Source organism: Nansenia antarctica, assembly GCF_963989245.1.
Source record: "Nansenia antarctica genome assembly, chromosome: 4".
Lineage (NCBI taxonomy): Eukaryota > Metazoa > Chordata > Actinopteri > Argentiniformes > Microstomatidae > Nansenia > Nansenia antarctica.
In genome coordinates, this window is record NC_137689.1 from 48,298,265 (window position 1) to 48,326,176 (window position 27,912).

General features: G+C 46.0%; 1 protein-coding gene across 1 annotated transcript in view; it reads right to left on the bottom strand.

Moving 5' to 3' along the window:
- Positions 1 to 5,388: 5,388 nt before the first annotated feature.
- Positions 5,389 to 27,912, bottom strand: part of tnpo1 (transportin 1) — a 31,582-nt gene continuing 9,058 nt past the window's right edge. The window contains exons 6-25 of the mRNA XM_080528970.1: positions 24,549 to 24,682; positions 23,260 to 23,341; positions 21,156 to 21,278; positions 18,969 to 19,087; positions 18,604 to 18,664; positions 17,374 to 17,548; positions 16,675 to 16,827; positions 14,354 to 14,579; positions 13,904 to 14,075; positions 13,509 to 13,595; positions 12,471 to 12,578; positions 11,465 to 11,623; positions 11,046 to 11,133; positions 10,167 to 10,265; positions 9,683 to 9,778; positions 7,557 to 7,632; positions 6,283 to 6,382; positions 6,088 to 6,162; positions 5,779 to 5,918; positions 5,389 to 5,435 (exon numbers count right to left, since the gene is read on the bottom strand). Coding sequence (XP_080385096.1) covers positions 5,811 to 5,918; positions 6,088 to 6,162; positions 6,283 to 6,382; positions 7,557 to 7,632; positions 9,683 to 9,778; positions 10,167 to 10,265; positions 11,046 to 11,133; positions 11,465 to 11,623; positions 12,471 to 12,578; positions 13,509 to 13,595; positions 13,904 to 14,075; positions 14,354 to 14,579; positions 16,675 to 16,827; positions 17,374 to 17,548; positions 18,604 to 18,664; positions 18,969 to 19,087; positions 21,156 to 21,278; positions 23,260 to 23,341; positions 24,549 to 24,682 — 2,241 coding nt within the window. The 3' untranslated portion in view covers positions 5,389 to 5,435; positions 5,779 to 5,810. The remainder of the gene's footprint in view (positions 5,436 to 5,778; positions 5,919 to 6,087; positions 6,163 to 6,282; positions 6,383 to 7,556; positions 7,633 to 9,682; positions 9,779 to 10,166; positions 10,266 to 11,045; positions 11,134 to 11,464; positions 11,624 to 12,470; positions 12,579 to 13,508; positions 13,596 to 13,903; positions 14,076 to 14,353; positions 14,580 to 16,674; positions 16,828 to 17,373; positions 17,549 to 18,603; positions 18,665 to 18,968; positions 19,088 to 21,155; positions 21,279 to 23,259; positions 23,342 to 24,548; positions 24,683 to 27,912) is intronic.

A 27,912-nucleotide genomic window follows, 5' to 3' on the forward strand; every position in this document is an offset into this window, starting at 1 on the left:
TTGTGTCTGCTTTTTTCTCCTTTTTCCTCCTCTCTGCTCTTTCTTCTCCCTCCCCACCTCAGACTCCACCTCCTTCACATATTCAATTCAGTCTCAAACATGAAACATTTTTTAGAAACAGCGCCACCCGTGGCGGGAACAATAACGACTAGTCATTCTGACTCATTTTTCTGCACCGATATTCTCAAATAAAAACAATTTCTTCTCTTCTCTTGATTAAAAGTAAACATTCTACTTTGCTACAATGCAATCAATGAAATAGTCACGGAAAACTGCAAGTAAGCACACCTCAAATATTCTAAAGTATTTGTTCTTTCCCTGTTCATGTTTGAATAAATAATAATACTAGGCCTATGTCTCTTTCCACACACTTTAGTCTTATGGCATCAGCCTAACTGACCTTGCAATATCATCTATGAATGACTGACATTCTTTTCTTCTTTTGGCTCTATACTCCAAAAGTATGGATTTGAAATCAAACTAAAATCAATCATACTATGAAGTTAAAGTATAGATTAGCAGCTTTTATTTGAGGGTAATAATGTACACATTGGTTTCACCATTTAGAAACAACTTGTAGCCTATACATAAACAAATATTTCATGGTAACAAAAGTTGGGACAATTGGCTTAAGAGGTGTTTTCCCTTATTAGTCAGCTGTGTTCCGTCACATCTTGTGTGCAGCATTAGAGACCGGTCAATGTCTAGCCTTTGCGTTTGTCTTTGGAGTCTGCTATTTGTGTCTGTCAACAAGAGGACCAAAGAGTAATGAAAGTCAAGGAAGCCAGTATGAGGCTAAAAATCTTTTCAGAAAATCAATCAGAAACATAGCCAAAACCTTGGGCGTAAGCCGAAATCAACAGATAAAAAGAAAGAAAGCACTGGTGAACTCAGTAATCGTAAACGGCCTGGTAGGCCAAGAGAGACCTCTACAGTGGATCAAAATCTTTAGATTTAAGATTTGAAGCAAAGACGTAGAAACGGGCCTAGCAGATAGGCTCCAGATTTTGATGAAGTCAATTACTTCAGGCAATTATTGCATGTAAAGGATATGACCAAATACTACATATGAATTCTTCATTTGGACATAATATTAATCTGTCCAAAATGTATGGTGGCATGAAATAGTCCCTCTATGGACAAATTGTGATTTCTAAATGGTGAAACCAATGTACACCAATGCCCTCAAATACAAGCTGAGAATATACAGTATATTCTCATAGCAAAGTTAGGATCTTAAATCAAATGATGACTTATGTACAATGAGGAAGTAACGTATAGAAGGACACATTATACACAGAATATGAGTCCCAGTTTTATGTAAACAATTTATTCTCAACAATGTACAGATCCAAGCAGTGATTACCGTTCACATCCATCACATCATCATACAAATGTCATTACAAAATTACTACAGTACAATATAGATTCTTTGCATGATCCAAAATATCTGGTGGCCCCAAAATTATTATTTTTTTCCTTAAAATTCAGCAGCTTATCAAAAAAATTAAAACCATATTACTACTCAAAATGAAGTTTCTCTCACATTAGCAAAAGGGTGAAGGCAGACTTGTAGAAATTCTAGTCAGGTTTTCATGGCTAAATGAAAGTCAGACTATGCAGGTGTTCTTTGAAGGAGACATTCTACTGTAGTAGTTGGTTGATGCTGTATTTTAAGAGACTAAACATTTTCATAAAGCTTTTTTTTCCTCCTCAAAATGAAATATCTCAATTTGCAACCCTATTTGTTATAAGCCTTGTTTGTATAAAGTTTTTGTTGTTCTTCAAATAGCCACCCATTACAAATCACCAGTAAAATCACCCAGTTGTTCTCAAGGCATCATATTACACTATCTATCTATCTACTAAAATGTTCTTACAATCACTTTGCCACAGTTGCATTTATTATGTGCAAGTTTACTCTCTCCAATTTAATATATTTTTTCTTCAAATTTATAAATCGAATGTCTGTGTAGTTTATCTAGACAATTCTTCTTTGACACCGAAATTGTGTGTGTGTAAATCTCTCAGCATCATGATGGTGAGCTAGCACACATATCAAACACAAACATTGGTGAATCACACCCACTGATAAATGCTGTTTAGGGGGGAAGCAGGAGCTGCTTACTTAATCTATTTCGGTAAAGGGAGATGGAAAAAGGCATACATATGAAAAACAATAGCAAGAATAACAACCGTAAACACAGACGACCTGAGGTGACTACAACACATATTCAAGTAGAGAAACTACATTATATAGCAGCGGCCATGTCAGTAAGACAGCACACCAACAGCCATTGTTTTTTTTTCTTAGCTTTTTGATATTCAGTGTGATATGTAGCGGACAGAACCAATCAAGCCATGCTTCTTCCATTTTTTTTCTGCATGCCAAACAGCTGGAATGTGACACAGACACAATTATCTCAACATCAGGATACAAAAATGACGTGGCACAAAACATCCACAGAAACAAATGCCTCCACATATCCCATGATGCTTCACTCCTGTTACTGTATAAACCCCGTGGTTTTCATTTGACTATGTCAGATTAACTATAGTACAGGTGACCGATTAACAAACACCCATCCAGTTTTCAACAATAAATACGTCATAAATATTCAAGGAGCTTACCATTATACTTTATTTTTATTACCTATCGAATAGCCTCATTTTAATATAATTTGCCATGTGGCATGTTCTGCAGTATTTAATCTCCAGGCTTTGGCTTGCACCGATTGTTTTACTAGTCAATACCAACTGTGAAATAAGAAGACTTTGTCAAATTGGGAATGTGGGAATTCCCCACATGTTCAATTGTATAAAATCTTTAAAAAGAGTAAAATACACCCACACAAGTCTAAAATATAAATAATGAATAGGACTATACACTTCACATGCTCCATTTGAAACGTGTTAATACTCATTTAAGTAATACATTTGAGGGGCTTAGTGTTATTCCACAACTTAACAACCACCATTCCAGTTTATATGCTTGTGTGGGGATACAGTATACATTACATTGTTGCCTATATGGAACAAGTACATATTATGTGCCTTTCAGGGGGCCTACAAATACTGCGAAGATCACTCTGACCAGCAGAGCTAATCTGATTGATTGGGCATAGATCCCGCTCCCGCTCCCCCCCCCCACAAACCCTCCCCCCACCCCACTCCCATCACCATCATGGGATACATTCAGGCAAACCAAAGACTTCCAAGACTTTTACACTTTACGTAGTCAAAACAATACACACCAAAATGAGTACATGACTAATATTTAGTCTTAGCTTCACAGTATTTAACAAGATATATTTGGGTGTGGGGTACAGGTAAAAAGCTATGAGGAAATGCTCCTGCGCGTTTGGGTGAAATAAGAACGTTTAAACTTTTAAAAAGTCCAATATTGTAGTCAGCAAATGGGTAGCAAAGAAATTACTTTAATTTCCTTTTTGTTCGGTAAAAATGAAGTACCCCCCAGTCTACTTTGGGTCGGAAAGGGCCACCAACATGCAAGGGATCAAGCATTCGAGTACCTTGCATACACAACCATTCACAACAGTAGTCACAATCATCCCCAGTCAAGATCATGCTTCTAACACAAAAAGCAAACCAACAACAACAACAACAACAACAACAAAAAACACGGTACAAAAAAAAAGAAGAAAAATAAGAAAGAAATCATCTAAAACAATTGCTGTTGAGTTTGGGATTGACAACCAAGGTCACAAACACACCATCAAGACAGGACTTGTGTCATTGTCCTAGTAATACTCGAGGAACAAAAAGGATGAAAACACGTTTTCAGCAAAAGCCCTGTATGCCATTTCCCCTCACCCCTCCTCCGACCGCTAGCGATAAACAAGAACAATATGGAGCCATGTAAGCATCTGAGTTTGATATGTTGGCTGGTAAACGGCCATGCAAAACAGCACGTCACATCCACAGCACAGAACAGAGGAAGAGATTCACAGATGGGGTCAGTGTTCACGGTCTCTCTCACTGTCACCACCACCATCCTACTGATTCACCTATGGAATATCAACATCTCTTCAGAATACACACATCAGTACGTAAACCAACCCAGTTGTGTTAGACACTGGAAATACTCTGGTAAACATAGGGTGGGGGGGGCAGAAAAAACATATATGGAGACTTCCTCGTTGAGGAACCTTACCACAGGGCTATGCACGTCACGACTACCTGATGCAACACACACACACGCACACACGCGCACACACGCGCACACACGCACACACACACACACACACACACACACACACACACATCACTCTACGGTTTTACACCCTCCCCACCTCGATGCAAGCATGCTACCTACCCCCCACCCCCACCCGCTTTAAGACAAGTCACTTTCAACCACAACAAATAAAAAGTCATATGTACTTGTGTGACATGTTGGACTGGCTGGTAAGTCAGCAGCCTCTGACCTGCTTAAGAACACTGTTAATTATTCTAAGGACACCACTGCCGATGTTCTCCAAAATCAACTCAACTTAATATATTTGGATTGATTGACTACAAGAAAAGACAGGCTATTTCTTACTCAGATATGTGGTGGCAGTGTCGGAAAACAAAACAAAAACGAAACCTTTTTGCTGATCAGAGCCTCTTCTAAATATGACAGTTAACAGCGTTTACTTTATTACCATCCACTGCTGGTCCACAATGTAGCTAGCAGCTGCCCTTGGTGTCGGGGACAAAGTATTTTCTTAGAGACCTTAAACTTAATTTCCATGCAATTACCTGATTTTATATCCTCCACCCCCCCCCCCACACACACACACACACATCTTCTATGGTATTATCCAGTCTAGTTATACCCCCCCCCCCGCCCCCCACACCTATCACTGAGGGGTGAGTTCCGGCTGAAACAGATGGATTTTCAAAGCCTTTTCTCTTTTTTTTTTTCCAACAAAGAGTGATCCTCTGCACTTACCCCTTCAATAATGTATTAACTCACAGATTTACTGAAACTAAAACGACAAAAGCTTTGTGATGTTTTTCCTTTTTTGTTTTGTTTTGTTATTGTTGTTTCAATGTCCACTCAGTAGCACTGGAGAGCTCTGAAGAAAACTGTTTATAAAAAATTAAAAAATAAAATAAAAAGAACAGAACAAAAAAAATGGCTACGTTGAACTTCTTCATTTCTGATTGAGATGTGAAATGTTTAGGCTAAATACATTTTTTTTTCCTCCCTTGATAAAGTTGGCCCGCCGGTTCCCTCCCCCCCCCTCGCCTGTGCGCAGGGGGGCGTTGAGTGCCATGGCTAACACCTCCCTCCCACCCCGTCCAGAAGGCTGAGGAGGGGTCCGCAGCCCCGCCCCCCCCCCCCGCCCAGCTGGCAGACCCTACCCCCCAGTAAAGGGTAACATGTTCCCTGGGTATAAGAGGTTCCCCGTCGTCTCCTAGTGAATGACCTGGGGGGAGAAACAGAGGGAGACTGACGTTAGTCTAACAGACACACCGCCACATTTTCATGCTTCCAAAGACATGAGCATCTCCATTTTGTTTCGTTTTGTTGGTGTTAGCTTAACACTAGAACAGCTGTGCCTTTTTCTACCTACTATAACAGCCGCCTCGGGGGTTAAATGACCATAGTCTTTACAATGGGAAGATGCTACTTACACACAACGACCACTAGTTGGCCGCCTTGTAAATGTGACCTGACTCCTACACAGAGAAACTGTGTGTTTTGGCTGTTCTAGTGTTAAATCTGGAGGCTGACATTAACTTGGTGTCTGCAGCTAGAGTTTCACTCACCCCTTAGAACAGGCCCGTTCCTATGGAAACAGTTACACCCCGTAAAAGGCTGCCAGGCGTTCCTTCAGAGGCAGGGGGAACTGGTCGGAGAACCGCCGCCAGTTCTCCTCTCCCACCTGGTTCTTAAACCCGTGGAGAATCTGAAATCACACACACACACAGTTTTTTTGTGGCGAGCCGGGATGTCTTCTCCCTTTCCCTCCTCCACACACACATATACACACACGCGCACCCACACACACACACACACACACACACACACACACACCATAGCAGGACCTAATTGGCACAGTCATTCTCCGTTTTTACCTTGCAAAACATGTCTCGTAGATCATCCTTTGGATTTACCCATGAGGCCACTGCATCACAGAAAAATATAAAATCCTGGAGGAATACGAGGGGGAGAAAGAGAGTTGAGACAACAGTACAGCTCAATGTCCTCCAATGCTGGAGCCGTCTAACCAGTAATGCAGTTCTCCTATCGACCTCTAGAGGGGGCCTCACCTGCACCACGCCACCAGGGTTGACACTGATCATGGTGCAGATGCCTCGGAATGCTGAGTCTTTCTCCTCGTTGTCCCTTATGTTCCGTAGAGATGTGCACCTGCCGACAGGGACACACCACTTTTACAACCAGCCAGTCAACAAGTTGCCTTCAAATATTGCAAGGCCAGCATAGCATACACAACAACACCCAAGGCGGTCTGAGGTTACCATTGACTAGTCACTAAACGGAACTGTATATTATATACATAGATACATTATATATCAGTTGCACTGCAAACCATGAATGTCAAGGGTCAAAAGTGTACTTTTTAACGCTGCATCCCTACGTATAAACCACATTTCTAGTAGAGAGACTAGAGTACTAGATCTGTACGCAGAACTGTTTTGTTGAATATTATTGACTGAAAAACAATTCAAACCTCAATTCGAGGTTCAAATTCGATGTAAATTTGCCATCTTTACCCCATATCTTAACTCTAGGTGTCAATTTCAAACATTCTTGTGGGGAGAAAATGATTTCTCTAGGGCGATCTAAAACGGTAGCAGAATTAAGCATGCACATCAAAACTGTAACCAAACCAACCTGTCAGTCTTTCTGAAAACACTGACTATGTTTATGACATAACTACTTTATCACTGTACTCTCTAGCAATAACTTCACTCTGGCCTCGGGCAAGGGCACGGCATTCAGTAACACCTCAACTATAGCACCTTAGAAATGCCAATTACTTTTTAAAGATTAACTTTGGGAGCGGTCTGGGGGTAGGCACATGCACCTGGAGCTCTACTTGACCAGAGGGATTTGGGAATGCTCTTTTATAGGGAAGCTTTTTTTTCCTTTCTTTTTTTGGGGGGGGTTGAACCAGCAGGCATGTGACAGTCTGATCCCATGCACTAATTAGTTGTTAGCGACAATTAACAACGACAAAAACTGGAAATCAAATAAATCAATATAGAATACATGAAGGTGCTACTAAAGGCAAAATAAATCACAAATAGGACCTAAAAGAGGACAGGATTAGTCACATGGTTGGCAATGATTACGGACTGATTCAGAAGAAACAGAAAATACTTATTTTAGAAAGAAAGGGAGTGAGAGAGAGAGAGAGAGAGAGAGCGAGAGAGAGAGAGAGAGAGAGAGAGAGAGAGAGAGAGAGAGAGACAGGGGAGGAAAGAGACAAGAGAGACAGGGAAGCAACAGACAGGGAAGAAAGAGAAAGAAGAAAGAGGAGAGGAAAATGAATTAAATAAAAATATTGAATAATACACACCAGGGTCTTATAAACTGCTGTAGCATGGGTGCCACCTCTTGAGGACAAACGTAACCAAGACGACCAATTGTTATTGCTAAGGTAACGCAACCACGGTTATACACCACCAAACGCCAACCAAGACATGAGCAATGAGGAGGGGAGGAGAAAACATAAAGAAAAAACAAACAAACAACTCAGAAACATAAATCAACAGAATCTGTGTATGATAATAAACAGAAGATTTTTCACTAGTGTTGATTATTACTGCCCCCGTCGCTAAAGGGGAGGAATGTAAAAGTATGACACTCTACTAACAAACAACACGTTTAAGGGAGAACACTTTGACAACACAATATGAAGCGAAAGGCAAATGTCTGCTTGGGACCTCTCCTCCTGAGGTGAGAGTTAAGAGTTATCGACTGACCCACTGTTCCTTTGCTAGCGTCTTATCGAGGTGATTGTTCTTCATCAGTTATGTGAATGTCAGGTGAATGGCTAGCTGACAGTTGGAGGTGTCTAACGTGGCTATTCTTCATGGGCTAAATGTGAACAGCTGAATTGGGCTTTCAGAGGTTTCTCCCTTAAACTCACAAAAAGGTTAATCTTTCCATAAGAAACAGAAACTTTTTTTAAAGAAATGACAGATTACTCCAAGCCAACTACATGGAAGGAGACTAGTATCCAGCACAGCAGGTTCTTATGAGGCAGAGAGGAGGGAGGACCTAAGTTTAAAAGACACAAAACTATGCAACATTCTCATTAAGAAACAGGCATTTATGAACAGTCCAATGACACATGCAGAAAGCAGATGATAGGCTCATTAGAAACAGAGTTCAGTGCAGGATAGGCTGAGCTGTGGGCAAATCTACAGGGGAGGGGTACAACCTCCTCCTCCTCCTCCTCCTCTTTTGTGAGACTTTTATGCTAGTGTTTATGTTTAAAAGTTATTTGAATTTGAAATTGAAGAGTTCGATGCAACTCAAAATGTAGCTCAATTCAATTCTATCAATTTTGGGAACATTGTGATGGTCGAAGAAGGTTAGGTCAAACTTGTGATAAAGCAAAAAAAAAACAAAGCTCAATGTAGGCCTTCAAGTCTTTTCAATTACATCATGTTTTCTCTTTTTTATCTTATTTAAACAAAATGGCCGTAGTCTGAGCTCCGTAACCTGGTGTTATAGCTCTGTCACGTATCCTGCATCAAACGTTTGCCATCCTTAACTAAACAACATTCAACATCTATTGGCAGATATGCATTCACATTTAAAAAACAGTCAACTAAAAAACAACAAATAAATAAACTGACAGACAAACAGGAACACATCTACACATTTCCATAGTTTCCCTGGGGGTTAGTTAAGCAGGTTACGCTTCACCCTCATTTTGGTTCCGTTTTTAAGGTTGGATTCGTATTGAACGACCATTTTGGCTCGTCCAAGCACAGTGTCCAATTACAATAGGTTTTTAGGAACAAGAGCAGAGTGTAACCATGGGGTTGTTTTGCTAAATATAGGTGCTGGACATCTTTCTCAACACCACAACAAATGTTAAGAGTGGGATTAGCTCTTTCCTCATTCAGCAAACACTAAGTTATAGTCTGGAGTGTTCAGTAAAACATTACATTTGTCCAATTAAACTGTATGAAAAAAGGTTAGAAACGTTCATTTAGCCAAGTGACTGGGGCTCCACTCATCTGTCTCACTCACTGTCTGATGCTCAACACTCGAAAAAAAAAAAGAAAAGAAAAAAAAAAAGCTAGAAAATTCTGACAACAGTTGCAGAGAATCAATCATATCAGTTAAGGCCGAGCCTGAGCACTTTACAGGGTTCGCTGGGTTCAGTGTTTCTAAACATTCTCGCCGAGCGGCGGAGGAGAAAGCAAATGAGGCCTAGTCTCTAGATGTATTCTCCCCCTTTTCCTCGCTCTCATTTAAGCACGACGTAGTCGACGAGCCAAAAACTGCCAAGTCACAAATCAGCTGCTCAAATAGTTGGGATGGTTGTGTGAAACCGGCGAAACCTGTAAGGCCCAGGGCTCGGAGGGAAGGCTGGCTCAGGTGGAGATTAATGGGGCTGCGGCCTGGCCGTGTGACCACCTCCCTGTGCTCTGGGCTGGCTGGCTCAGCAGCGCCCCCGTGTGGTACCTGTGTTCTCCAGCAGGGTCTTTGGGGTATTGGGTCTGTTTATGATCTCTACCAGCTGGTGCAGCACCATGGCGACGTAAGGCTGCATCTCAGCACCTATGTGGGAAGGGGGGGGGGGGCAAAATACATATCAGAGTGTGTGTGTGTGTGTGTGTGTGTGTGTGTGTGTGTGTGTGCGTATAAAAGGGAGGCTGAGATTGTGAGCATGAGAAGACTACTTATAGATTTATTGTCAATTGTTGGAATTTTGTATTTTTGCTCTAGGCTAAATTGAAGCAATGAGGGGTTAAGTGCCTTGCTCAAGAGCACATGCAGCTCCCTCGTGAGGCGGGGGTCAAACCAGCGACCTTTCCAATTGCTAGCCGGCCTAGGGTACTGCCGCCCCCCCCTCTAGTACAAAGTATACATGTGCAGATATTTCAGATACGTCAATGACGCTCCCACCTGAACGCTCTCCGTGTCGTCTTGACGACGAGACACTCACCCATTTGTATGGATATCTCTCCGATCGCCCACGTGGCGTTGTTGCACACCGATATCAGCTCTGGGTTCAGGTTGGTGCCTAGTATGGGCATGAAGTCAGCTGTGAGGAGAGGAGAGAACACTGAGCGTCTGTCTGACAACAGGACTTCCACACAGGCGTGAAGGCAGTGTGTTCCTATAGGCGTGAAGGCAGTGTGTATGACATTAAACTAAGATAATAAGATGGTTATCATAATTTTTCAAATCTTTATTATTAAGTAATTACAGAAAAAGTAAATTACATTTCTGTCATGGCTTCCGCATTTACGCCAACGAGAAAGTCGGAATCATGTCGGAATCATGTGCTACCAAGCAGACCAATCACAGTTCTTACGGTCTGCGTAGGTGTGCCGCGTAGTTACATTTTTGGAGAGGTGCGCGAAAAGCTACGGCGTAGGCTCCGGGCCTACGCAGGCTACGGCGTAGATTTCACGCAGAAGTATAAATTGGGCTTAAGGGTGAAGGCAGTGTGTTCCTATAGGCGTGAAGGCAGTGTGTTTCTATAGGCGTGAAGGCAGTGTGTTTCTATAGGCGTGAAGGCAGTGTGTTTCTATAGGCGTGAAGGCAGTGTGTTTCTATAGGCGTGAAGGCAGTGTGTTTCTATAGGCGTGAAGGCAGTGTGTTTCTATAGGCGTGAAGGCAGTGTGTTTCTATAGGCGTGAAGGCAGTGTGTTTCTATAGGCGTGAAGGCAGTGTGTTTCTATAGGCGTGAAGGCAGTGTGTTTCTATAGGCGTGAAGGCAGTGTGTTTCTATAGGCGTGAAGGCAGTGTGTTCCTATAGGCGTGAAGGCAGTGTGTGTGTGTGTGTGTGTGTGTGTGACTGACAGGGTCCTCTACGTACCGATGCAGGGTTTGACGTGCTGGAAGCAGGCCTTGGTCAGGTCTCCCAGCAGAGCGAAGGAGCTCTGACGCACCTCCGGCATCTTGTCCTGAGAAACAGGGATGGAAGGAAAGATGGAGGGGGGAGGGGGGGGGGGGGTCAGGACCAGTCATAATAATTGACGGACTGCACTCCAAAGCGCTTTTACAATGGTCTCTCATTCACCAAATTCACACACCAGTGGCGGCAAGCTACCATGCAAGGCGCCGGCCCGCCTGCTGGGAGCAATTTGGGGGCTCAGTGTCTTGCCCGAGGACACCTCGACACGTGGACAGGAGGAGCCGCACTTTGCGATTGTTAGATGCTGGCTCTACCTCCTGAGCCACAGCCGCCCCGGTTACAAAAGATAAAACAGTTGAAAGATAAAACAGTAAGCGTACCTGCATGCACTGGTACATGAGTGTGAGGATGTTGCTACGGGCGACCAGCTGCTCGATGTTGCCTCCCAACCCCTCGGCCAATCCGCTGAGCAGGTCCAGAGCTACGATCATGAAGTCCTTATCAGGGGCCTCGTACTGGTCTGGCTGAGACTGGTGCAGCTGGAGAGAGAGAGAGGGGGGGGGGGGGGGTGGAGAGAGAGAGAGGGGGATGGAGAGAGAGAGAGAGAGAGAGAGGGGGAAGGGGGGGTGGAGAGAGAGAGGGGAGGGGTGGAGTGAGAGAGAGGTGGATGGAGAGAGCGAGGGGGGGATGGATAGAGGGAGAAGGGGGGGGTGGAGAGAGAGAGGGGAGGGGGTGAAGAAGGGATATGAAACACATTCCCCAGGTGTGACACCCTACAGAACACACACACACACACACACACACACACACACACACAGCGCTTCTCCTCACGCAGCCGATTATCCTAAACAACACATTGTTGTTTCCAGGCAGGAAGACAACGTTAACAAGAAACATCAGACACACCGACACACTCTCTCACGCAACCGTCTGGTCAACCAGCAGGTGAGACAAACCACCACCACACGCTCACCACGGCCTGGCATTGGCTCACTGGATATGTGTGTGTGTGTGTGTGTGTGTGTGTGTGCATGTCTTATCTCTGGAAGAAGGTCTTCCACAGGCATTAGGCTTTGGTTTCACAACTATACAATGGGTACACCTAGCCTACACGCTTACATACACACATAGTCATACACACACACACACACACACACACACACACACACACAGTCATACACACTCCTACCCATACACATACACACTGATAAGCATCACTTTTGTGTACGGAACGACAAACTGTATTCTGATTGTATCTTGTGTGTTCTCGTGTATCGGATGCTCTTGGTGTTTTGTTTTTGTATGTTAAAAACAATAGTATTGTGTGTGTGTCAGTATTACAGGGTGAGGGTGTGTGTGTGTGTGTAGGGGCCCCCCCAGCCTCACCATGGCCTGAGCCAGGGTCTTCTGCACCAGGTTAACACAGCGCTGGTACACAGGCTCACAGTATGGCAGGAAGCCACTCTGCAGGGCGGTGGCCACCGAGGACAGACACTGAGAGAGGGAGGGAGGGAGGGAGAGAGGTAGAGAGGGGGGGAGAGGGAGAGAGAGAGAGGGAGGGAGGGGGAGAGAGAGAGAGGGAGGGAGGGGGAGAGAGAGAGAGGGAGGGAGAGGGAGAGAGAAAGTGAGAGAGGGAGGGGGGGAGAGGGAGAGGGAGAGAGGAAGGTAGAGAGGGGGGGAGAGGGAGAGAGAGAGAGGGAGGGGGAGAGAGAGAGAGGGAGGGAGGGAGAGAGGTAGAGAGGGAGGGAGAGGGAGAGAGAGGGAGGGGGGAGAGGGAGAGAGAGAGAGAGAGAGAGAAAACAGGAAGTAATCTACAGTCAGTGGTAATTGTAGTAGTGGGTAGTGGTGGTCTAGTGGATAGTGGAGTTGGACTGGTGATCAGAAGGTGGTGAGTTCAAATTCCACCTGGGAACACCACCAAGTAAACACCAACTAAGTTACTCCAGGGAGACAAGTCGCTTTGGATAAAAGCCTCTGCTAAAATGGTTCAAATGTCATTCATGTAAATGTGTTGTAATTAACACTAGAATAGCCGTGACCCTGTGAGGAAAAAATCGTCTATCTTTGCACTCGATCCAATTTCAGGACCCTCCTTTCATGACTTTTCCTAGATATGTGCGTTCTACCACCCAGTATCCTTACCGTTTCAAAATCACATCAGGATAAGCTAGTATGAAGCTATTTTGCAGTTTTTCTGTGTAGGAGGCAGGCTAATTTGAAGGCCGGCCAACTAGTGGTCGTTGTGTGTAAATAGCAGCTTTCCATGTAAAGACTATGGTCATTTGAACCCCCGAGGCAGCTCATATAGTAGGTACAATAGGCACGGCTGTCCTAGTGTTAAGAGGCGGCTCTTGTAGGAGTTAGTTAGAGGGTGGTGACACTCTCCTCCAGCAGGGGGAGCTGTTAGAGGGTGGTGACACTCACCTCCAGCAGGGGGAAGAGGTCTTTGTCTTCGTCCTTCAGCTGGTTCCACTTGGCGATCAGCGGAGGCATCAGCATCTGGATGTACTCCTGAACACAAGGCAGAGCAACACGCTAGTCAGCCTGACACACTGTGTCCCTGGAGAGGGGAGGCATACAACACACATTTTCCCCCATCCCATTGTTGTAAGTCATTACATGAGGGAGGGGGAAGGAGAGGGGAGAAGGAAGGGGAGAGGCAGGGAGGGAGAGAGGGGAGAGGCAGGGAGGGAGAGAGGGAGGCAGAGACAGATGTCAGAAGTCCAAATATCATACCATCAACCAATAAAAGATCTGTGATCACTCATCGTGTAAAGACAACAGAGTGTGTGTGTGTGTATGTGTGTGTGCGCGCGTACAGGCTTGTTGAGGTGGTGTCCCACAGAGTCAGCCAGCGTGCCGATGGCGTCGTAGAGGATGAGCAGGTTCTTGTGTTGGTACTTGCTGAAGGCGAACACCAGCGTGTCGAGGATGTAGGCCAGGTAGGGGACCAGCTCTGTACACGCCTCCTCCTCCAGGGTGGCAAAGGCACTGGGGAAGAGAAGGGGGTTTAGAGCAAGGAAGTAGCTACACATGACAGTTCAACCTCTTGACATCTTTGACATACCGTCATAAAACCATCCGAAAATGCGGGGTGACTGTTTAACGGTCTAAAAAAATGTAACGAAGCCTTACTTGGAACACATCTAGGCAACCCTGAACACAGCCGCAACACAGACCCCCCCCCCCACATCACCTGAACACAGCCCCCCACCCCCCCTCTCCCCTGGTCTCCTGAACACAGCCCCCCCCCCCCCCCCACCCCTCACCTGCAGGCGGCCTCCTGCACCCTCTTGTTGCTGTCCAGGATGCGTTTGAGCAGCTCGGTCATCAGGGGCTTCAGGTAGGTGTCGGGCGGCTGGCTGACCACCCAGTGGGCGTAGCGGCTCAGGGTCCAGCAGGTGATGGAGCGCACCAGGGCCTTCTTGTCCGACAGACACTGCACCAGGTGAGGGATGAGCTCCGGCAGGTAGAGGATCATCCCCTGCATGCAGCCTGGGACCAGGACACAGAAGACGGGATGAGGTCAGCCCCAAAACACCTGATGGATGAGGTCAGCCCCAAAACACACCTGATGGATGAGGTCAGCCCCAAAACACCTGATGGATGAGGTTAGCCCCAAAACACCTGATGGATGAGGTTAGCCCCAAAACACCTGATGGATGAGGTTAGCCCCAAAACACCTGATGGATGAGGATAGCCCCAAAACACACCTGATGGATGAGGTCAGCCCCAAAACACCTGATGGATGAGGTTAGCCCCAAAACACCTGATGGATGAGGTTAGCCCCAAAACACCTGATGGATGAGGTTAGCCCCAAAACACCTGATGGATGAGGTCAGCCCCAAAACACCTGATGGATGAGGTCAGCCCCAAAACACCTGATGGATGAGGTTAGCTCCAAAACACCTGATGGATGAGGTTAGCCCCAAAACACCTGATGGATGAGGTCAGCCCCAAAACACCTGATGGATAAGGTTAGCCCCAAAACACCTGATGGATGAGGTTAGCCCCAAAACACCTGATGGATGAGGTTAGCCCCAAAACACCTGATGGATAAGGTTAGCCCCAAAACACCTGATGGATGAGGTTAGCCCCAAAACACCTGATGGATGAGGTTAGCCCCAAAACACCTGATGGATGAGGTCAGCCCCAAAACACCTGATGGATGAGGTCAGCCCCAAAACACCTGATGGATAAGGTTAGCCCCAAAACACCTGATGGATGAGGTTAGCCCCAAAACACCTGATGGATGAGGTCAGCCCCAAAACACCTGATGGATGAGGTCAGCCCCAAAACACACCTGATGGATGAGGTCAGCCCCAAAACACCTGATGGATGAGGATAGCCCCAAAACACCTGATGGATAAGGTTAGCCCCAAAACACCTGATGGATGAGGTTAGCCCCAAAACACCTGATGGATGAGGTTAGCCCCAAAACACCTGATGGATGAGGATAGCCCCAAAACACCTGATGGATGAGGTCAGCCCCAAAACACCTGATGGATGAGGTTAGCCCCAAAACACCTGATGGATGAGGTTAGCCCCAAAACACCTGATGGATGAGGATAGCCCCAAAACACCTGATGGATAAGGTTAGCCCCAAAACACCTGATGGATGAGGTTAGCCCCAAAACACCTGATGGATGAGGATAGCCCCAAAACACCTGATGGATGAGGTCAGCCCCAAAACACACATGATGGATGAGGTCAGCCCCAAAACACCTGATGGATGAGGTTAGCCCCAAAACACCTGATGGATGAGGTCAGCCCCAAAACACCTGATGGATGAGGTTAGCCCCAAAACACCTGATGGATAAGGTTAGCCCCAAAACACCTAATGGGTGAGGTTAGCCCCAAAACACCTAATCGATGAGGTTAGCCCCAAAACACCTAATGGGTGAGGTTAGCCCCAAAACACCTAATGGATTAGGTTAGCCCCAAAACACCTAATGGGTGAGGTTAGCCCCAAAACACCTAATGGATGAGGTTAGCCCCAAAACACCTAATGGATGAGGTTAGCCCCAAAACACCTAATGGGTGAGATTAGCCCCAAAACACCTAATGGATGAGGTTAGCCCCAAAACACCTAATGGATGAGGTTAGCCCCAAAACACATAATGGATGAGGTTAGCCCCAAAACACCTAATGGATGAGGTTAGCCCCAAAACACCTAATGGGTGAGGTTAGCCCCAAAACACCTAATGGATGAGGTTAGCCCCTAAACACCTGATGGATAAGGTTAGCCCCAAAACACATAATGGATGAGGTTAGCCCCAAAACACCTAATGGATGAGGTTAGCCCCTAAACACCTGATGGATAAGGTTAGCCCCAAAACACCTGATGGATGAGGTTAGCCCCAAAACACATAATGGATGAGGTTAGCCCCTAAACACCTGATGGATGAGGTTAGCCCCAAAACACCTGATGGATGAGGTGATGTCACTCCAAGAACGAATAGATGTTAAAAAGATGTTATAATACTCAACTCTCTTCTGCCTCTTTCTTTCTTCCACCCTCCCCTACCACTCCCTTCCCTCCTCCCCTACCTCCACGCCCTCCTCCCCCTCCCCTCCCCCCCGCCCTCACCCTCAGCGATAGCTCCCAGCACCAGGATGCCCGACTCCTTGATGACCCACTCAGGGTGGAAGAGCAGCTCCTTCAGCAGAGGCAGGATGGGCTGGAGCAGGTCGTCACGGAACACGTTCGCTAGCACGTCCAACGCCGCCGCCGAACACTTACCTACACACACACACACACACACACACACACACACACACACACAGAGACACACACACACACACACACACACACACACACACACACACACACAGAGAGAGACAGACACACACACACACACACACACACACACACACACACACACACAGAGACACACAGAGACACACACACACGAGACAGATAGAGATGCACAGGCACAGGCACACACACACACACACACACACACACACAAACATGTACACGCATACAGGTAAATGATCCAGTTTCAGCATGTTGTCGTATGTGTGAGGTAGGTGAGTCTGTCAGGGGGAGGGAAAGAGGCGGACGGATGAGAGGGAGAGACAGAAGTAATGCCTGAGGCAAGAAAGAGAGGGATCGGGGGGGAGAAAGAGAGGGATAGGGGGAGAAAAAGAGAGGGAGGGGGGAGAAAAAGAGAGGGATAGGGGGAGAAAAAGAGAGGAAGAAAAAGAGAGGGATAGGGGAGAAAAAGAGAGGGATGGGGGAGAAGAAGGGAAACAGGAGAGGAGAGGAGGGAGTTGCAGGACTCACGCAGGTTCCAGTCAGAGATGGTGTCGTCATCGTCCATGTCGTCGTCATCATCGTCCTCGTCCTCCTCTATCCCGTCCCCCTCGTGTTGCTGGGCAACCGTACGGGAGCGGTGGAACCTGGGTCTGATGTCCTGCTCGTTGTCTGGGATGGCCTCGTCATCCTCCTCCACGTCACCCTGAGAGGACACACACACACACACACCTCCTATTTACTCACTGAAGAGACACACACACACACCTTCTACTTACTCACTGAAGAGACACACACACACACCTCCTACTTAAGCCCAATTTATACTTCTGCGTAAAATCTATGGCATAGCATAGACAGCGGATGATGATAGACATATTTAATGTAAAGTTATCTATAAGAACTGTGATTGGTCCGCTTGGTAGCATCACATTCCGACTCTCGTAAATGCGGAAGCCATGACAGAAATGTCATTTACTTTTTCTGTAATTACTTATTAATAAAGATTTGAAAAATTATGATAACCATCTTATTATCTTACTTTAATGTCATTTCAATGCATTATAGACATTTTCTTTACAACAAGCATAACCAAAAAAATCGCTATTATGCCGCTATGAGTACACTGACCAACGCGACGCAGACCAACCAACGCAGAACTATAAATTGGGAGAGCCCTTGCGTAGGCTACGGCGTAGCCGCGCGTAAATTCGACGCAGAAGTATAAATTGGGCTTTACTCACTGAAGAGAGAGACAGACACACACACACACACCTTCTACTTACTCACTGAAAAGAGACACACACACACACACACACACACACACACACACACAAACACCTCCTACTTACTCACTGGAGAGAGAAACACACACACACACACACACACACACACACCTCGTACTCACTGAAGACACACACACAGACACACACACATACACAGTGTAGTATTTCATGTTTGCCATTTGTCAGACTGTCAATAGTCAGTAGCGCCCTGGTGGAGTCACATGACCACCTGCATGTCCATGACCTTTAAACACGACCCTGACACAACCCTCCGCCCAGAACCACCAGCACACCCAAACACAACACACACACACACACACACACACACACACAGACACAGACACACAGAGACACACACACACACAGACACACAGACACACACACACACAGACACACACACACAGACACAGACACACACAGAGATATAAATACAGTTTATAAATCAGCCGTTCATTGGCTGCCCTGGGTGACTGACCTTGAGGAGGATGATGTCTATCTCAGAGTACTTCATCCCGTTGACGAGCACCGGAGTCAGCCTGGAACACAGAGCCAAGGCCGGGTCAGGGGTCAGGGCCCACAGGCCGTCAGTCAACTACTCTACCCCCAGATTAATGCGTCAGCCAGGGGGGTCAACACCATCCAGCTGAGGCCTAACAGCTCTGCCTCTTAATCAGTCACTGGCCAGACGGACGGATAGACAGACAGACAGACAGACGGTGTGGTGGGGGGTAGGGGTGTCAAAATGTGTCTTTGTAGGGGAGAGAAAGAGAGCGTGTGTGCGTGTGTGTGTGTGTGTGTGTGTGTGTGTGTGTGTGAGTGTGTGTGTTGTGGAGTACTCACTTGGCCAGGTGGTTACACAGCACATCCTTACACACGGGCTGCTCTGCCAGCGTGAGCCAGAACTCACAGGCCTCCAGAGCCACGTTCTCATCCTGGTCCTGGGTCCTCAGCAGCATGTACTGAGGAGGAGGAGGGGGGGTGGGGGTAGGGCCAGGGTTTCCGTTAGAAAAATTTGCCGTCGGACATCGTGTCCGGGAAGAATTCGATTTACCGGACAAACGTGATATATTCCGGTCATCATATTAAAATATAACATTTTTTTTTTTTTGCAAAATCATATATATTTTTGCTCCAAATCTAATATAGCTGTTTGTCGCGGTGATTACTGTTGTGTAGCGGCCTATATATGCCATTTATATATGCCATTTAATGTCTATTTCTCATCCGATACGATTAGATGCGAGCTATATACCGTAATATATAATAATATAACATGATTTGACGGATGCGCGCTATGCCATGCGTCAAATCCAGCGCTGAACGGGTCCAGCGCTGAACGGGCGCCTCACTGGGAACTGAACAGACAGCATCGATCAATGAACGGACTCCACATTACGTTAACTGAAGTTTGTTAAATTGTTTGGGATTAATGTGTGTTTTCTATTTTCTCTTTCCAGTTTTACCCTTTTTTTTTTTATCAATAAAACAACGTCATTTCTATAAGTCTCGCTGGTTGGGAAGGCATTTCGTTTAGCTCGGGAGTATGACAATGGGAAGAACATAACTGTATAACTGAATGACAACAAATGTATGAGTAATGAGTAAAACAATGTCACTTTTATAGTATGTTGTTTAACTTGCCGTTCGGTCGCCATGGCTCTAGTGTGTGTAGCAGCTTCAGCTAGCTGGCTAGAAACTTCTAGGGGTGCGTTCGTAAACACGCTCTGAGAGCGCCGGAGCGCACGCTGGCTTCGATGTCACAGAGCGACCGAGTCGTTCGATTGGACGAGAGGCGTTCCGCGAGTGCTGATCGGATTTCCAGAGCGTGTTTACGAACGCACCCATAGATGGGAAATCAAGAAACCGTATTACTATGGTGGACGGGTTGGCAGGGTTGCCAGATAGGCATGCGTTACCGCCGAATGGGCTACTGTGTTTAAGCGGTAATAGACTGGTTAAGCTGTAATCCCATCTGGCATCAATCCCATGTGGCACCTGTGCGCTGTTTCGCATAGGCCGGCCTACACATTAGGAGTCATCATCATGCCGGTGTCAAATCATATCATAATAAAAGAAATACATAGCCTATATATTCGTCTTTTTTAAAATAGAAGGAATCAGAATGTGAACTTTAGCGAATTGTATTCAAAGGGAATTATTTTCACCGGACAATATGTCCGACGACTTTTCAATATGTCGGACTTCAACAAAATTTACCGGACAATGACCGGTAATTGCCGGTTAACGGAAACCCAGGGTAGGGCATGGTATTAAACCTTATAAAGCACAAAGAGCTTAAATCAATTGTCTCCAAAGAGGCCTTTTATTAAGCAGTCACATGAGCGCAGAGAGAAAATTGCTGAAAAAAAGCCCCCAATATTGGGCGGCACTCATATTTATAGAACTGTCCTTGGACACGAGGTCACTATTCTTGGGAACCAATCATATTATACAAATCTGTGATAGTTATTGGCCCTGTCCACAGTCAGAATTATTCACTGCGCCACAGCTCTTACAGGAAGGAAATGGGCCTTCCTTGAGTGCTAGATTCGCCAAACTGTAGAGAGACGTCAATTCTCAGTATAAAATGATATAAAACCCCAACAAGAGTCTATTAGCACCATAATGAATTCATCTTCAAATCTTCCTGAGTCGTTCCAGAGGCTGCCAGGTGGGCAGATGCAGTCAGATCAAAAGGATAAAAACCTCAAACAACGCCGGGTGTGACGCCACGCTTTTGTCCACAAGGGGTCACCTTGAAACGTCTTGAAATAGCAAACTCCCTTGAATCAAGGCAATGCATTCGTTTCGCCTCCCTCCCTTTCCTCCTCCTTCCCCTCCTCCCTCTCTCCCTCCCCCCTCCCTTCTCTCCTTCCTTCTCCTCCCCTACCTCCCTCCTCCCCCCCTCCCCTCTATGATGTTGTGCATGTGTGGTAGTAGGAGCCTCACCTCTATGATGTTGTGCATGTGTGGTAGTAGGAGTCTCACCTCTATGATGTTGTGCATGTGTGGTAGTAGGAGCCTCACCTCTATGATGTTGTGCATGTGTGGTAGGAGGCGGTCCATGCGGACCTCCAGCAGCATCACCAGGGCTCTACACACGTTCTTCCTGACCTCCGGCTCCTCGTCGGTGGCCAGCGCAAACAGGTTCTGCAGGGGGACGAGTAGAGAGAGAGAGAGACAGAGAGAGAGAGACCAGGGTCAAACCTCAGGGAGGGAGGGGGGGAGGGAGGGAGGGGGGAGAGAAAAGGGACTTCCGACATTGATTGGCATTGACTAGCTCGGTGCTAGCTTGGATGCTAGCCTCTAGGAAATGATCTAGGGGGGAAGCACTCCTGTTGTTGTCAACCTCCTGGTTAAGAGCCTCGTGTCCCTCCACCACCTAACACACAGCCCTAGTGATAAGGCCACCGTTAACGTCTTCAAGTGGAGGTCATACTGTGACCAGCCTCTGTAGCGTTTTCTGCACTATTGATTCCGCTGTAGTAGGACTACCGTCACTATCGCCACTTACTTCCCTTGTTCTACTGTACTCGTTTAGCGTGATTCTGGATCCTGCTGCAATGCCCACGTTGAAGAACCTTACAAGTCAAAGATGTTTTACTCTTGTGTACACCCGATGTAATCAAATACAGGTTCCTAGAGTCTCTATAGTATAATGGGGTGTTCTCTGTCTCTATAGTATAATGGGGTGTTCTCTGTCTCTATAGTATAATGGGGTGTTCTCTGTCTCTATAGTATAATGGGGTGTTCTCTGTCTCTATAGTATAATGGGGTGTTCTCTGTCTCTATAGTATAATGGGGTGTTCTCTGTCTCTATAGTATAATGGGGTGTTCTCTGTCTCTATAGTATAATGGGGTGTTCTCTGTCTCTATAGTATAAGGGGGTGTTCTCTGTCTCTATAGTATAATGGGGTGTTCTCAGTCTCTATAGTATAATGGGGTGTTCTCTGTCTCTGTAGTATAATGGAGTGTTCTCTGTCTCTACAGTATAATGGGGTGTTCTCTGTCTCTACAGTATAAGGGGGTGTTCTCTGTCTCTATTGTATAATGGGGTGTTCTCTGTCTCTACAGTATAATGGGGTGTTCTGTCTCTATAGTATAATGGGGTGTTCTCTGTCTCTATAGTATAATGGGGTGTTCTCTGTCTCTATAGTATAAGGGGGTGTTCTCTGTCTCTACAGTATAATGGGGTGTTCTCTGTCTCTATAGTATAAGGGGGTGTTCTCTGTCTCTATAGTATAATGGGGTGTTCTCTGTCTCTACAGTATAATGGGGTGTTCTCTGTCTCTGTAGTATAAGGGGGTGTTCTCTGTCTCTGTAGTATAATGGGGTGTTCTCTGTCTCTGTAGTATAAGGGGGTGTTCTCTGTCTCTACAGTATAATGGGGTGTTCTCTGTCTCTACAGTATAATGGGGTGTTCTGTCTCTGTAGTATAATGGGGTGTTCTCTGTCTCTACAGTATAATGGGGTGTTCTCTGTCTCTACAGTATAATGGGGTGTTCTCTGTCTCTGTAGTATAATGGGGTGTTCTCTGTCTCTATAGTATAAGGGGGTGTTCTCTGTCTCTGTAGTATAATGGGGTGTTCTCTGTCTCTATAGTATAAGGGGGTGTTCTCTGTCTCTATAGTATAATGGGGTGTTCTCTGTCTCTATAGTATAATGGGGTGTTCTCTGTCTCTATAGTATAATGGGGTGTTCTCTGTCTCTATAGTATAATGGGGTGTTCTCTGTCTCTACAGTATAATGGGGTGTTCTCTGTCTCTATAGTATAATGGGGTGTTCTCTGTCTCTATAGTATGGTATCCTCTGTGTCTCTCAGAGCCAAAGCCCCAGAGGTCTATAAACAGTAGAAGTGCTTAGTCAGGCTACTTATAAGTGTTCCTGCCTTGTGCTGCTGCCTCACCGGGACCTAAGCCCATCAGTGGCTAACCTGATCTCCTGCAAACGGATTACTGCCCCTCTGATGTTATATAGGAGGGGCCGTTGGGTTTGTGTGATGGTCGGTCACCAGACACTGTGTGTGTGTGTGTGTTGGGGGGTGCTATGAGTGACAGTGAGTTCATAGTATATAGAGGTTGTGGTGGGGTCATGTGTGTATGTGTGTGTGTGTGTGTGTGTCCAGACTCGCCTCGATGAAGGCGTCGATGTGCAGCATGAGCGCCTGGGTCCGACTGATGATGAACTGGTTGACGCAGGCAATGGCGTGAGACCTGCCGACACACAGAAGAGAGAGAGAGGAGGATTAGAGAGAGGAGCACCTGGGTGTCCCCACCTCTGACACGTAGCCAGACTCTCTGTCTCCGTCCCGCCCAGACAAAAAACACACCAGAGAGGACAGAGGAAGAACGTGCCAAGAGGACTACAAAGTGAAACGGCTGTAGGCTCCAGTGAACGTGAAGTGAGAGGGAGAGAGAGAGAGGGAGGGGAGGGAGAGAGAGAGAGAGATCACAAGGCGAGGGAGAGAGAGGGAGGGGAGGGAGAGAGAGAGAGAGGGAGAGATCGAGAGGGGAGGGAGAGAGAGAGAGAGAGGGGGGAGGGAGAGATAGAGAGATAGAGAGGGGAGGGACAGTGAGAGAGAGGGGGGGGAGGGAGAGAGAGAGAGAGAGAGAGAGAGAGAGAGAGAGAGAGAGAGAGAGAGAGAGAGAGCAGCGTGGCAGGGAGACAGGGGGAGAGGTACATTTAAATTTTTGGCACCTTTATCCAAAGCAACGTACAACAAATACAGTTGACTAAGTGAGTTGAATCATCTATCCACCAGTCACAGCAGGAACAAGTCCTCTATGCTCAAGCCAGGGGCCATTAGCAGTCGTCGTGCTACACCACCGCTAGTGTGCCCTTGAGTAAGGCACTTAGCCCTCAGTTCAGGGTTCCCACACCTTCTGAAACATCAAATTCAAGCACCTTTCAAGGACTTTCAAGACTCAATTCCCTCAAATTCAAGGACTCAACACGGCATAGTTTGAGACAGATTTAGATGAGAATATATATAATAGGAACTATCCGCTCACAGACAACAATTAGAAAGAGAGACTTGAATGTGTGAACACTAGATGGTCTCTTGCCTTCTCTACCACAGCACAGCAAAACAATATATTGTGAAATAGGTGTAAAGTTAAGCAATAGAGACTTATTTACTAGTTGACGAGCTAAGTAAAACATTTTTGAATATATCATTATTTTTTAGATAGCGAGAGAGAGAGAGTGGGGAATTCAAGCACTTTCAATGACCCATGTCTATTTTCAAAAACTTTTAACACCTTGATTTAAAAAAAATAATCGAATTCACTAACTTTCAAGGACCCATGGGAACCCTGTCAGTTACGCCAGGGGTAATGATGTCCCTGTAATTCATAATTGTAAGTGGCTTTGGATTAAAAGCGTCAAAAAGGTTTTTTTCTGAGCAGACGTCGCAGGGACCTGATCTTCGGACTGCTGTGTTTGAAGAACTGCAGAAACTTTGGGATCATGACGTTCAGCGGGCGGTCCAGCATGTCGCTGTCCAGGATCTCCGCAGAGTCCTCGCAGATCTTCTGGAGGGCGCCGAACGATCCCTGTGGGAGGGGGGGAAGAGGGTGGGGGGGGGAGAGAGAGAGAGGACATAAATTACCTCACGGTCAGAGCATAAGATCAAAAAAAAAAAAAAAAAAACGACATACCATCAACCCATAAATCGTCAGTCCTCGGCTGTCTAGGTGTGAAAAGCTTTCATCAGGGCACATCTTTAACAGGGCACCAGGTTATAGACACATCACCAGCACCACACTTCAGGAACGAACCACCAGAGGTTAACGGGGGGGATTTTGACGGGGAAACACAACGTAGCAGTGACTGGATGAGTTCATTCCGAGGCGGAAGAGGGGTGACACGGAGGGCGATGGAACGGGATGATTACAACGTAGTCATCCCCTCTAGGTCGGAAATTGACACACTTTCAGAAATGTCACTGGAGCGTCCCCACACACACGCCAGACAATGACTGACTGACACACACACACACTCCACACTCAAAAAACATATTTTGTTATTCAATGCTTTATTATTAATAATAATATATATAGAATTATTTTATTTTATTTGTAGGGCATTTCTGCTTTATTGGGATACAGATACAGAATACTTTATTTATCCCCGAAGGGCAATTCCGTTTCCACAGTTCATGGCTACAAATAATGCACGATCACACAACACAATACTCATCACTGGAGCTTAGCACCCAGTCCACGGTTCACAAGTGCAAGTCCAACAGTTCAGGTTTATGAACAGTTCCAAGACATACATAAAAAGTGCCTACGTTTACAGTTCAAGTTTAAGAGAAGGATAGAGGCTGGAGAGAATGACAGGAAGGATTGGGTGAGAGAGAGAGAGAGAGGGAGGGAGGAGGGATGACATGCAGGATAGGTCCGTGGCCGGAATCGAACCGGGGACCCTGCGATGACACAGCTGCCTTAGCGTGCTACGCCACCGAACGCCCCAAAGGTCACGATCGTTAAACGGAGCAGTAAAGGCAGCAGCCGGAAGTCTCCGGCGCGCTGTGTAGCCTTACTGGTGTGTCTGCTCAATGTCTCTGAGCAGCTGAAACACACTCTGCGGTAAATGGACTGATTCATATAGACTGATTTATATAGACCGACTTATTCCAAAGCGCTTTACAACGGCCTCTCAAGGACACCTCGACATGTGGCCAGCCGTGATTCGAACCGCCGATCTTGCGATCATTAGACGCCGGCTCTACCTCCTGAACCACAGCTGCCCCTGGTCCTACTGCTGTGGAAGCTTGTGATCATCGGTTGACTGATTATTAATGCTAATATTCCTACTTTCAATTTCAACTTTACAACTCGTAATTATGATATATTGGATGCAGATCATTTGACCTCATTTAACATAACTGCATAGTGAACTTTTGACTTGAGACTCGTGTTTACGTTGTTCTGGCTACTGTTATTGTAATGACACATTCCTGAGAGTATGTAGGGGTGAAAGGTCACATCTGGTTTGGAGATCGAGAGGAAAGATGGGAACTAAGAGGCAGTGGTGTGCCGTCAGGGCCAGCAAGGCCTTCTCTGCTGGCCTAAACATCATCAGAATATACATTTAATTTTTATATATTTTTTCTACAAATATGTATTAAATTATTCCCGTAGTCTATTCTCTTCATTTCATAGCTTTCCTCTTGGTTGCGCTGCTTCCAGACATTTGGAGGGCTGGCCTTTAGCTTTTATCCAATCAAATTCAGCCATAATGTGTTGCCAGGGTACCAAGAAATCTGCCCGCCTGCAGATTCAACAGTGGCGCGAGTACAGATTGTAATTTAAAGTGAGCGAGAAAAGAGCTGTGGCGTACCGTGGTCAGATCTCGAGTTGGCGAGCAAATCCAAGCAAATCCGACGAAGGGGCCTTCTGGATGGCGGAGCACCTGATCAGCACCTGCACGTCTTTTGATTGGATACAAACTATTGGGAGGCGGAGCTAACACACTGAACTTGATCTGGCTAATTTGTGTAGATGGAAGCTGTTGTTCTACAAGCCGAACCCCGACGTTAGCGACACTATCCATGTAACAGGACTTATTGCTGGAACTGATCAACTGTACAACAGAGTCATTGAAGTCTTCTTGAGGAAAGAAAGGAGGATGGATTTTGTGTTCAAATAATCAGTTGTTTTGGTGAGTACAAAGCATTTAATGTTTTCTGCAAGAGATGTAGACATACGGAGCGACACTGGGGTTCGTAGAGACACTGGGGTTCGTAGATAGAGTGTGGTGTGGTGCGGTGCACTGGCTCAGCTGTGTGAGTAAAGTGGGGCTTCAATGCGATCTTTTAACCACTTCCCGGGCTGCTACCATGGAAAACGACACACCCCCGTGACCGTATGAACACGAGGAAGATAACCGGCCTTAAATGGAACCTCGATACGGTTCTCCTATCGAGATCGACAGACCGCAAAGTTCGGGAAATAACTGACGCTTTCGTTTTCATGCAATGAATTGAATACACCCAGACTAGGTGCCGCTATAATAACAATGGCAACGCCCGGTTATACTGCGTTTCTGTCTAAATGTATAGTTTCTAGAGCCATGGCGTGTCATAATGATGGTATTAAGAGGTGGAATAATTCAGGTAGGACATCACTGAAGGCCTAGGTGTGAAATGCACCGCCCGCCACTGCTAAGAGGTGATTTGGGGAACCAAAAGAGAAGTTAGATGTTTCTCTGCTCTGAGTCGTGTGTAGAGTTTCTATCAACTTGGCATAATAAAAATTAGCTCTGAATTAACTTGAATAACTGAATCAAGTTTCTTGATTAAAGAAGATGTATGTGGTGACTGTTTCCTCCTTAGTCACCGCGACTGTTGAACTGCACTCGTGATACCAACACCGACGACTTCTGTACGTTGCAATCATTTGTTTACTTTATTATAAAAAACATGATACACTACAATGTTTCGCATGTGGCAACACAGTCAAAGACTGTGTGCTCACCAGTTCAATCAGTAACACCTGTAGCCTACCGGTGAGCTCACCTGCCCTCGCCACTCAGTGGTCAACAGTAAAAATGACATCCAGCAGACATAATGGCTGCAACAATGTAGTATGTTGGATTACGACTAACCAAAATAACCCTCCACACTGCTGTTTCCCACAACACCACCAGTGACACCCACACACAACACCACCAGTGACACCCATGTACAAGCTCCTCATCGACATCATCGTCGATCCAAATCTACAGTGACATTTGCAAGCCTGCATCAAAAATACAATACATCCATGGAAATGTGGAT